The sequence below is a fragment of the Centrocercus urophasianus genome, unplaced genomic scaffold (assembly GCF_019232065.1).
Source record: "Centrocercus urophasianus isolate 14NV4802_14NV808 unplaced genomic scaffold, USGS_Curo_1.0 seq_42, whole genome shotgun sequence".
In the NCBI taxonomy this organism is placed as follows: domain Eukaryota; kingdom Metazoa; phylum Chordata; class Aves; order Galliformes; family Phasianidae; genus Centrocercus; species Centrocercus urophasianus.
The window spans coordinates 33,702-46,280 of NW_024885000.1; the positions used below are offsets into that span (position 1 = coordinate 33,702).

A 12,579-nucleotide genomic window follows, 5' to 3' on the forward strand; every position below is an offset into this window, starting at 1 on the left:
CCAGTTCTTTCACATGTGAAATAAGAAGACAGTCCTGCTAAGCTAGTGGGAGTTTTCCAATTAAATTCAGCTAGGCCAAGAGTGCCAAGAATATTAGCAACCTTCTAGAAACATCCAGGAAGACTTTCTGAGGGCAGACAAGTTCAGGATTCGTGTCAGCAGGACATTACTGTGTAGCTGGTCTGCAGAGCAGAGTTTTCAAAACTGTGCAACCAGTCTTAATCTCTTCCCAACAAAACAGAAAAAAACTCTCAAAATTTGCTTGTTTCTAACCTGTGCAAATCCATTAAATGCTGTGCTGGATGCCCAAGTAGAAGTGAAGATCAGAACAAGACATCATTTGTTTACTAAACGAGAACACGGATAAAACATTTCTATTTGCAAAATAAAATAGGCCAGACATAAAACGAAAGAAATAACAAAAGGAAGGGCAAGGCAGAAAAATACTTGATGACAGTGCTATTCGATAACAGATTTCACAGGCTTAAAGAGAACACCAAAATGAATGAAAAAAGCGCAGTGACTTCAGTATTTTTATAAAAAGAAAAAAGAAAAGACAGGAGATGCATTTTAAATTATAAAGTACAAAAGCTGTGAGACACCATGTGCCTTCACAGTGTGAAGCTTCATTCACCTTCCTGAAATGCATTTCCGCCAGCCTGCTTCATTACACTGCTGAAGGGCACCACACTATGAACAGCTGCATGACAATTTTCCGAGAAAGAATTGCAAGGGCTTAGGAGGGGTATCAGGAAACACACAGATGGATTGGTTTTAAATGACAAGGTTATGCTTGACCTAAGGAACTCTTTGTCTAGACTGGGCTACACACTGGGGTAGGTACCTCTTCTTTATCAGCCTCCATTTCCTGGTACAACAACCCATATCTCCGGTTAGCAATTTCATCTTCAGATAAATCTGAGCTGTTAATCCTGGCAGTGCACTGCCAGCAGCTGATCTGGCTGCCCAGGATCCTGGCACTAGAGATGCTTCATTGCCAAATGCAGCAAATGGGTGTTATGGGGAAAAGCCAACTCACGGGTATTTCTGGCACATCCACATCACAGCACCACAGGCCAGCAGCACCGCAGACAGCAGCACAGCTGAGAACAGCACCATGGCTGCGACGTGGCACTTCTGCACAGATTTGTGAACAGCAGCCTCTGTGCTTTTCCTGCATTCATGCCTGGAAGAAACGAGACAATGTCCCACGGTCCCTTCACCTGCTACAAATGATCTCCCAGTGTGCTCCATGAACCCAAGAGATTTTCATTAGTAGTGCCTCTGTCTCTGTGCCTAAGCACCAGGGCTTCCACCTCTTGCTGGGTGGGGAGAGGCTGCACAGGCACTACCCTCTGGGCCGAGGCGGTGCCCTGGGATCTGGGCTTTGCTTGTGGGGAACACTGCAGAGCAGAATCCCTCATGCTTTTCCCAGTGTGCGTGTCCCATAGGACACCCCCCAGGCTGGAGGTCGGGCTCCAGCCAGCGCAGGGCACAGCCGGAGCCAGCCCAGGGGAGAAACACTCCTGCAGGCTCCTACCACACAGGACCCTGCTCATCGCCCCCGGGTGACTTTGTTGCATAAGGGCAGAGCTCACAACTCTCTGGTAACTGCGAGTGGTGGGAGCTGAGCAGCATCACAGGCGTGTACCTTCTCTGAACAACAGAGAGCAAGTCACAGAGCAAGTGCCTTCTCTGGCACACCGTTGGAACTGAGGTCAGCCATTTTCAGAGAGCCATCCCTGGCTTCTTTTACACGTGCTCTGTGCCCACACACTCAGGTTTGGCTGCTGACCTGGTGTGCAAGTGCAGGCAGCAAGAGCCTGCAGGCACACAGTGACTCTGGTGAGTGATGCTGGCTGAGCACGGCACAGAAATTACCTGGCATGCCAGCTGTTGGTGCTGCCTGCGTTCCACTGTCCGAGACCAGCAGTGTGGGATGGCTGCCTTCCTGCAGTGCATCCTGCTCAATTTCTTGGTCAGTTCCTTTAGAAAGAAAGCAGGACAGTAGGAATGGATGCGATGTGCTCTCATCAGGAACTGAGCTACTCCAATCCTGAGCTCAGGCAAAGTCTGCTGCTCCCAGCCCCCCACATCCACTGTAACCCCCTCCGTTGCCCAAGGGCATTTGGGACCTCCCAGGAACCGGAGGGTGCCGACCCTCTCATGCCTCCTCAGGAAATCAGCTCCTATGCGAGGCCCTCACACCCTGTGCTGTGAGCGTCACCAACCACCACAGCCAGCTATCTGCAGGCTGACATTAAAGCTCCAGCACAAGCACCTTCAGAATCAGCATCTCCAGCCCATGGCTTTCACCGCCTGGCACATCTCCAAGGCAGTTTCTCCCTCTGGGGAAGTCAGCAGTGCCCCCAAAGACCTTGCTGTCTTGGTAAGTCTCTGCCCACTGCTTCTTCTGGAGGGAAGCCCCAAGGAAAAGCTTTGCCATAGAGCCCCATAAGACAACTCTGCTGCTCTTCATGGCTGAGCAGCTGGGAGCAATTGCTCCACGTGCCCTGACTTGGGTTCACCCTCCTTTGTGCTCCAATCCTGCCAGAGCTGATGTTGGGGAGGGGCTCCCACCTTCAGCCTCAGCATGTTCTTTTCTGCACGGCCTGCCGCTGTCATCTCTCTTCTTTGAGGGAGCGGATGAGGACAAAGGTGAAACTCTCCTGGGGTTGTTTGTTTACGACGTGTATCTTTGTATCAGCAGGAGGAGCCCCACAAAGCCCTCGGCCGTGTCAAATTGGAGGCACGGAGCAACTGGGGAAACACAGAACGCACCTGCGTGTGCCAAGTGGAAATTCATGACAATTCGTAAAAGACAGCAGAGATTTTTCGTAGGAAATAATGAGAATAAAAGGTCGGTTGCTTTCTGCCTGCGCTGAGGGCAGTTACTGGAGCGGTGCGTTCGGGCTGGGCGAGGGAGGAGCTGCGGGGCCGACTGGGGCAAGATGCGCGGGGCCATGTGGCCTCATCACCCTGCGCCGCGAGGCCGAGGTGACCGTGTGGAAGTGGTGCAGGGCCGCGTGCTGCTCCAACGCCGCAGGGCAGCTCTGGGCTCCGAGCACCGCTTCAGCTTCTACAGGTTGGTGTTCGAGGGGGCACAGGGCAGGGGCCGCTCTGCGTTGGCCCCGTGGGGCCTCTGTGGTGCTCAGGGCCTCTGCTCGGTATGGGGAGGTGCGCTGTGTCGTCCCGCCCCCAATCCAGGGTACATCGCTGCCTCATTCCCCTCCACGGTTCGGCCATAAACGCCCCCATCCCTCTTTCTGACCCCCAGGGTCACACTCTCCCCCTGATCCCCCCTAACACTGACTTTAGAGCCCCCTCCACTCCAGTTCCCCCATTCCTTTTCGCCCCCCACCCCCCCAGTTCTCCATTTTTACCTCCAGGGTCCCTTCCCCACCCTCACCTCATCCCTCCCCTCCTTATTCCCCCATTCTGATCCTCTCCCCCCCTCCCAATACCCCCCTCAGTTCCTCTTGCCTCATATCAGATGTCCACAACATAGACACCTCCCTGTGAGGTACCTCACTACTGCTAATTAGTGAGCCACTAATGCTCACATGAGGAGATTAAGGATAGGAAGGAGCTGTGCAGATGCAAATATCTGGTGAAATGTAGGCTGTTACTCCCAGAGCTACTTTTGCACAGCTAAAATACAGAGCTCTTACTTTATGGAAAAAGTAAATCAGACCATGTCATGAAAGCCTGGAGCTGTACATCAATAATTAAAGGGCATCGCATGGGGAGGTATGGGGACATAGAGGGAATTGGGGGATGTGAGGAGTGGCTTGAGGTAAAAAGGGGGAGTGTGGGGCGGTGTTGGAGTGGTTTTATTTCTTCCTGAGAGGGGACTGGGGGTCTCTGTGGCCCAAAGGTGGGGCTGTGAGCCATTACCCCACATGAGCCATACCCCAAGATGACCACATAACCCTGTATGTGCATGACTCCATGTGACCCACAGCCCTGTGTGAACCATACCCCCACACGACCCTGTGACTCCCTGACTCTGCCTGCCCCCACCATGCTGCGACCTGCTGCCGTGTGGCTCCAGAACTCTGGGATCCCTGCCCCCACTCACCCCAACCATATAACACTATGAGACCTGTAAGTCCATATCACCCTATCTGACCCTACCATCCCATCCGACCCCATCACTGACCCAGAACCCCACCTCATCCCACAACTCAGTGTGATGCCATCTGACCCAACGTCACCCCACAATTCTGTGAGATTGCAGGACCCCCACGTGACCCACGACCCTGTGTCCTCACCCCATGTGGCCATAGACTCAGCTGTGTGTGAGGAAAAGGCATCCACTCCTCGGGGTGGGGCTGCCCCAGAGCTGCCCCAAAGAAGACTTGGGGTGGGCTGCAGCCATACATCTCGGTTTGGAGAGCTGGGAACTGGCCGAAAGGGCCAGAAGGACATGAATGCTTCTGTAGGGAAATACCTGTCACAAGGTTTGGTGGGCCGAAAGCTTCTGTTTCTCTAGGTGGATGAGAACAGAACAAACCGATCCTACTGAGACCGGGGAAGGGACTGGAGCTTGGCTGCTGCAGTGCTGCATGGCAATGAGGGATGCTTGAACAAGGAATGGAGCTGGGATGGACTGAAACAAAACAACTCTTTAATAGGGACAGCACAAGGTAGGGTCAGAGTGACAGCTGTACTGTTGTTCTGCAGACAGATGCCGAGCAGAACACAGCAGGGCCAAGACGTTCTGAGCAAAGTAAGGTGGAGACTGCACACGAGATAAGGCACAGGTGCAGGACAGAGTCTGAGACACAGCAAATGCAACAGCTGTAAGAAATCCTGCTTGCCTGTCTGCATAGAAAAGCACACAATAACCCAAAAGGAATAGGTTGGCCATAGACCTCATCTGGAAAAACAGCACAGCAGATGTGTGGCATAGACTGTGAGCCTGCAGTGCCAAGAGGGAACAGGAAAGCAGGGACTGCAGAAGGAGCTCACTGAGCAGCTGTGTATTTTGTCCCTCAGCACGAGGAGGGAGAGGGCAGTGATGCCATAGCAATAAAGATGAGCTTTGCTGCTGCACCAAGAGCTGTGCCTGAGGGAACAGCAGCGATGAGAGCATTTCTTGCACACTCCACGGGCACTGGGGGATCTGCTGGGATGGGGGGAAGCCCTACAACACTGTGGGAGGGCTAAAGGACAGGTACGGGAGGACCCCAAAGGGGCACTTTGGGGCAGCTATGGGCAGAGCCACACCCAGGAGATGCCTTTACCCAACGCACCGCTGGTGGTGGAACTGCTGTTCTGGGTGCTCTAGGATGGCTCTGGGGCTGCCATGGGGCAGCTATGGGACATACCCACAGCTCAGTGAGGTTGATGTTCCCCCACAAGGAGCTGGCAGTGAATCTGCTCCAATCATGGAACCTCTCCCATAGCCCCCAACTACCCCCTTGCCTCCCATCTTGCCCAGCAAGACGTGGGCATGGTGGGGGTCACAGGATATTTTAGGCAGCTGATCTACAGCGACCCCAGAGCCACCCTATAGTGTCCCCTGAACGACCCAAGAACAGACCCATCACTGTCCACAGCCTCATCTGGGGTTATGGTGCTCACAGGATTATGGGTCATGTGGAACCCTGGGGTCATGCCGAGTTCTATGGGGTTATGGGGTCATGTGGGGTTATGGATCAGGGCCCCACCTTTGGGCCACAGGGAATCCCAATCTCCTCTCAGGAAGAAATCAATAAATGCACTCCAGCACCGCCCCACATCCCCCATTCTCACCTCCAACCCCTCCCCATGTGGCCCCACACCCCCTACATCCCCATGCCACCACAAGTCCCTGCACCCACAAGTCCCACCTTCACCGCACACGTTGCCTTCCCCTGTGCAGCACCCTGCTCCTGCAGCCTGTGGCCCATATCCCCATATCCTCCCATGTTCCTCTGCCCCCACACCCCCCATGCCCCACACATCATTTGCACCCACATCTGTGCCCTACACCTGCTCCAGCTTTGCATTCCTCTCCTGCTGCAGCCGCCCATGCCCCAGTATTGATCCATTCTATGGTATCTGGAGAGAGAAAGGGGTGAGGAGGGGCCCAGGTTTGCTTTTGGGGTACTGGAATAATGACAAGGGTCCTGTTAGGGACTGTAGGTGTCTCTGAGGTTGCTAAGGAGCCCTGGAGGTGGTAAGGGAGATCTGAGGGAGGAAATAATGGGGTTTAGTTGGAGTCTAGTGGGGGATATGGGGTGCTGCTGGGGACTATGGAGGTCTGTGAGGTTTGGGGCCACCTATGGTGGAGGAATCAATGAATGCATTCCACAAACAGGTCTGAGGAGGTCATTAAGGAGTTATGGGGTTCTGTGGTGGGCTATAGGGTGGCTACTGGGGTCTTGCAGGGAAAGTATTGAGGGAGGTATTGGGGCTCTGAGGGAATTATGGGTGGGCTGTACTGGAAAGATAATGGGTTACCTTGGGGAAAGCAAGGAGCAACCTGGGCCATAAGAAGGGACACCTACAGGAATGTGCTGCATCTCCTGCTGCCATCCTTGGGCTGTCATCATGCTGCCCATCCACAGCGCACTTTGAAGGGCAGCAACCTTGCAAGAAAGAACAGAGAGCAGAGAGCTCTGCTGTGCATTTCCTGTTAGAACAGAGATGAGCCGTGCAGCCCTCGCTCTCAGAACACACCTCTTCTCTCACCAGCTTTCCATTCCTGCACAACACTGTTCAAACCCCTCCTCCATCTCTCCCTTCACAGCCCAATGCGGAGCCTTACCCCAGCGACGAGCTCCAGGCTATTTAATGCCTGTGCCATCATTGGGACCTGCAGAACGAGCCTTGGGGTTAAGAGGTCGGATCAGACAAGCGCTCTGTCTAGCAGAATTCACTATCTTAAACACGTTAAAGAAGCGACTTCTTGAAAGCCCTGAATCTGTGTGACACATCAGTAGATGCTGAACTAAACCCGCAGCCTTCTCAAAAATGGAAGGGCTCTCAGAACCAGCTGGAGGGGGAACAAAGGCGCACAGAGGTCTGACATCTTTTAACAAAACCAGGGCCACAAACACTGAGAACTACAAACACAGGGAAACCCTGCACGCACGCAGATCAGATGGCATCACAGATCAGCAGCGCTTTACCTCCTCCGCACCAACAGGCTCTGCAGTGCCCAGCATCTGCCAGCGGCAGTCTGTGAGGAACGGCCCTCAGAACACGCAGAGCCACGCAGGGTCTCCTCCTCCTGCTGCTCCAGACGCTGCGTTCCTTCCTCTGGCACACGGAGCTCAGCTGGTGCTGCTGCAGGCAGTGCTTCCGTGTCTGCCCAGCCTAAAGCCATCGGACAACGTCAGCAGATGCCTGCTGCTCACATACAAGCAGAGGTGCTGGTGGAAAATCACCACACAGCACAGACTGAATGGCTGGGACCTTGCAGTGAGAAAAGACTGAGATGCAAAATGCTTGCTTCTTGGAAGTAGAGGTTCAGCAGCAGCTCCACTCGTGATTAAGTCCTCCAAAAACCTTCTTCTTTCTTCCTGATCAGGAGACTGGATAGTGAAACCTTCTCCAGAGTCATTATTAAACAATTTCTGAAGCCCAAGGAGAAAACATGTTTCAGATTTAAGACCACAAAACAATCCTACTCTATTCCAATACAACTTCAATTCTGATTTAAGTTTCTTGACTGGCATTTCAGCCACCCTGCTAAGGATAGGTTAAACCTATGGATAGATTATAGGCTGGGGGGGGGGGTGAGCCGTCTAGGCCAACATCCCCTTATAGCCCACCATCACCCTGTGGCCCCACACAGTCACTTATGGAACCACATCTTCCATACACCTCCTATAGGCCCATCTCTCTCTGTATTCCCCCATTGCCCCCCTCAGCCCCTCTATGTCCCCCCCACAAGCCCCTATAGCATAACAACTCTCTCTATAGACCCTCCCCAGCCCCTTACCATCCTATGGACCCTCCCACAGCCCGCCACAACCCCCTATAGTTCCATTAACCCTTTAAAGGCAGGGGAGAGCCTTCTAGCCCCAAGACCCTTATAGCCCACCCTATCACCCTATGGCCCCACACAGCCCATTATAGAACCATATCCCCCATACACCCTTTATAAAACCATATCCCTTATACTTTCCCTATAGCACCATATCCTCCATACACCCTCTATAGCACCATATCACCCTATAATGCTCCTATAGCCTATCCACTGCCCCTTATAATCCCGTATTCCACTAGAACTCTCCTTTAGCCTTCCCACTACCCCTTATAGACTCCCCATAGAACTGTGTAACTCCCCCAATAGCCCCCTACAGCCCCACATCAGACCTATACCCCCCCAGAGCCTCCCAGTTTTCTATATCCCCCCCCTTATCCCCTACCCCCTTATAATCTGTCTATAGTCCCCCACCTTTTCCTAGAGCCCCATATCTCCCTATAGCCCCAACAAAGCCTCCTATACTCCCTATAACCCTTTTATATCTCCCCATAGAACTGTATAGCTCCCTGAATAGCCTTTTACATTCCCATGTCCCCCCCAGCTCTCTATAGCCCCATAGCACCCTATATGCCCCTATAGCCCTAAAACCCTCCCTAAAGCCCCCCCAGTGCCTTATAGCCCCATATCCCCCTGTATCTCCCTCATAGCCCCCTCTTTTCCCATATCCCTCTATGCCACTTCTGTAGTCTCCACAGCTCTTCATAGCCCCAAATCTCCCCTGTAGCCACAATAAAGCACCCGATAGCCCCACATACCCCTATATCCACCTCTAAGGCCCCCTGGGGCCCTATAGCCCCATACCCTCCTATAACCAACGCAGCCCTATATCTCTCTACAGTACCCCTAAAGCCCCCTATAGCCCCACGTCCCTCCCGATAGCCCCCCCAACCCCATATTCCCCTCACAGCTACCTACAATCCCACATCCCCTGATATCTCCCCACATCCCCCTATACCCCACATTAATTACCCTATACCCCCCATACCCCACATTACCCCACAGCCCCTAACCTCCCACATACCCCGTATCTCCCCCACCGCCCCCCGTACCCACAGTCCACCTCAGCTCCAGGGAGCACCGGGAGCAGCGCTGGGGGACTCGGGGGGGCACGGCCCGGATGCGGGCAGCAGCGCTGCGGCGGTGGGGGCGCCGAGTCCTTCAGCCGTCCCAAGTCCCCGCATCCCACGGCGCAGGGAAGGGCAGGGGGGCATGGGCCGCGCACGGTTCCTCTCCCCCTCCCCGCCCGGAGCCGCTCTCCCGCTTTCCTGAGCACCTCTCCCGTCGTGCCGCGGTTCCGTCTCGGTGCTGTCCGGACAGCTCCGGCTCGCAGCGGCTGCGTCCGAGAGGAAAGCTGGCCACCTGCGAGCCGGATGCAACGACCGCTCCCGCGCTCTGCGTCTCAGTCAATCGGAGCCGGTGGCGCTACCGCTGACCAATCAGAGACCGGAGGCGGGCCGGAACTGCCGCTGACCAATGAGAGGCCGGGGGCGGGGCGGAGCGGCTGTGGGGACGGGGCCTCGGGGTGCTCTGTATTGCTATAGGGAATGGAGTTGGGATCGGAATTGGGATCGGGGATGTGGGATTGCGATTGGGATGAGGGATTGAGATCGACAGGTGGGTGACGGGTTTGGGATGAGGGACTGGGAATGGGATTTGGAATTGGGACTGGGATGTGGGATATAGGATGTTAGATTGGGATGTGGAATGTGCGATTGGGATGTGGGCTGTGGGGTATGGATAAAGGATGAGATATCAGGAATTGGGATATATATGAGATGGACTTTGGATATGGGATCACAGAATCACAGAATTATAGAGTCGTAGGAGTTGGAGGGGACCTCCAGAGATCGTCCTGTAGGTTCCCTACACCATGTCGCACAAGTCGGTGTCCAGGCAGGTCTTGAAAATCTCCAGAGAAGGAGGCTGCACCACCTCCCTAGGCAGCCTGTTCCAGTGCTCCGTCACCTCACCTAAGGAAGTTCTTGTGTGGAGCATCCTGTGCTACAGTTTCTGGCCATTACCCCTCGTCCTGTCTCCACACACTGCTGAAAACAGTCTTGCCTCACCACTCTGCCCCCCACACCTCAGATATTTATAGACCTGGATCAGGTCCCCTCTCAGTCTTCTTTTCTCAAGGCTGAACAGACCCAGTTCACTCAGCCTTTCCTCATAGCAGAGATGCTCCAGGCCCCTCACCATCTTCGTGGCCCTCTGCTGGACTCTTTCCAAGAGATCCCTGTCTGTTTTGTACTGGGGAGCCCAGAACTGGACGCAGTGCTCCAGATGAGGCCTCACCAGGGCAGAGTAGAGGAGGAGGATCACCTCCCTCGGCCTGCTGGCCACGCTCTTTTTAATGCACCCCGGGATGCCATTGGCCCTCTTGGCCACAAGGGCACACTGCTGGCTCATGGCCGACCTGTCGTCCACCAGGACACCCAGGTCCCTCTCTACAGAGCTCCCCTCCAGCAGCTCATCCTCCAGCCTGTACCAGTGCATGCAATTATTCCTCCCCAGATGTAAGACTCTACACTTGCTTTTGTTAAACCTCATCTTGTTAAAATGTGAAATATTTGGGAGAAAGCTGGTATTTCTGGGAGAAAACGCCATATATTTGGTTGAGAATGCCATAATTGGTATTGTAATATAGTATTTTTTTGAGAAAACCCGAACTATTTCTAAGAAAACTGGTATTTCTGGGAGAAAATGTCATGTATTTGGAGAAAAATGGTATTTCTGCAATAAAATACCGTATTTATGGGAGTAAGTGTCACTGAGGAGTGTAAAGTAGTATAATTGGGAGGAAATGAGAGGTATTTCTAAGAGAAGTGGTATTTCTGGGAAAAAAATCTCTTATTTTGGTGGGAAAAGGTCATATATGTGTGAGAAAGCTCATATATCTGGGAGAGAAATATCTGGTGTGCATCTACCTGTTTCAGGGAGATACACTCAGTTTTCTTATAAATTGAATTTGCAGACAGAAATGGAGCAGCCATAGCCCTGAGCACGGACAGAGGCCTCACAGTCCTGGGTCTGTTCTAAAAAGATGCAGTGAGTTTCAGCACTGAAATCCAGAAGTCCTTTCCCTTCTGAAAACTGCTTTGGCTGGCGGAGTGAGTGAGAGACACTGGGAGTTGGGCAGCTGACTGGATCTTCCTCCCCCTCCCCCTCCCTCCCTGCTTTCCCTCCTCCGTTTCTTCCCTCCTTCCCCCCCCCCCCCCTTCCTTCTTCCTTTTCTTCATTTTCTTTTCTTCCTTTTCTTCTTCCTTTTCTTCCTTTTCTTTTCTTCCTTTTCTTCTTCCTTTTCTTCCTTCCTTCCATTATTCACTCATTCTGATGACTCTCCATGTGACTGCCTATCTGCTTATTTCAACATATGCAACATAGCTGCCTTTTCAATCACACCAAGTAGACCTCGGAAGGTTTAAAGAAAAATTCTGACCTATTGCTAGTACACTAGTATTGCTAGTAAATAGTGGTAGTAAATATTGCTAGTACACTAGTAGGAAAGTTGAAATGACATAGCTAGCAGATTCTGGAGTTTCTTCACTGGAACAGGCTGCCCAGAGAGATTGTGTATTCCCTTTCTTTGGAGAGATCCAAGACTTGTCTAGATGCCTACTTGTGCAACCTGTTGCTGGGAACATGCTTTTTGCAGAGGGATTGGACTTGATCTCTAGAGGTCCCTTCCACACCCTACAGTTCTGTGATTCTGTGATCATTTGACTAGCTGATTTAAGGTTCTTTTTGTCATCATCACATGTTTTTCTTCTACAAGAAGTAGACCGGGAAGATTGGAAGATTTCCTGTTGTAAAATATTTCAGGTTTTGATTACCCTCCTGCTGTACACTGGTATCAAAAATATATGTGTGTACACACGTAACATCTTCATTTAAAGAGATAAGTAGTTAAAAAGTGAATTAAAAAAGAAATAGATTCAGGACCCCTGTTTTATGTGTGCTGAACAAGTCCCTAACATGTTTGTGCATATGAGGAGGGAGTTCAGAGGGAGTCTGAGAGCAACCAAGCAACCTCCACCACATGTAAGGAAGAGAATGGTCTTCTGAGTCTGACTGAGACGCTGCCTGACAGGGTTTCAAAACAACAGGACCATCTTGCAGTGTTACCAGGGCAAGACTTGGTGTTTCTGCTGTCCTGCAAGGTATGAGAAGAACTGCTGCCAAAAATGGAAGGCAAGGGCAAAAAGTGAAATTCACAAGAGTATGTACATGGGAATAATAAGAAGTCATAATCTCTTCCAGAGAATTTCAATTACTCATAGGGCTCTTCCTTCATCACTGTGATTGCAGACAGTCTAGAGGGTCAGCAAAAGTGCAGCAAAAGCGAAAAAACAATCAGCCTTCTACCACGGGAAGGATGGGGGGAAAGTCCTTGAGATCAATATACTTTTATTTTGACTATGCCATCAAGTTGTCAACATTCCAAAAGATAGGTAAATTTGTGGAGTCCAAGAAGGTTCCTTCCCTTCCCTTCCCTTCCCTTCCCTTCCCTTCCCTTCCCTTCCCTTCCCTTCCCTTCCCTTCCCTTCCATTCCCTTCCCTTCCCTTCCCTTCCCTTCCCTTCCCTTCCCTTCCCT

At 52.2% G+C, this 12,579-nt stretch overlaps 1 protein-coding gene across 1 annotated transcript in view; it reads left to right on the forward strand.

The window, feature by feature from the left end:
- Nucleotides 1-2,951: 2,951 nt before the first annotated feature.
- The window catches only part of LOC122168292 (olfactory receptor 4M1-like), a 15,845-nt gene continuing 6,217 nt past the window's right edge, over nt 2,952-12,579 (forward strand). Inside the window, 1 exon segment of the mRNA XM_042833473.1 lies at nt 2,952-3,167. Coding sequence (XP_042689407.1) covers nt 2,952-3,167 — 216 coding nt within the window.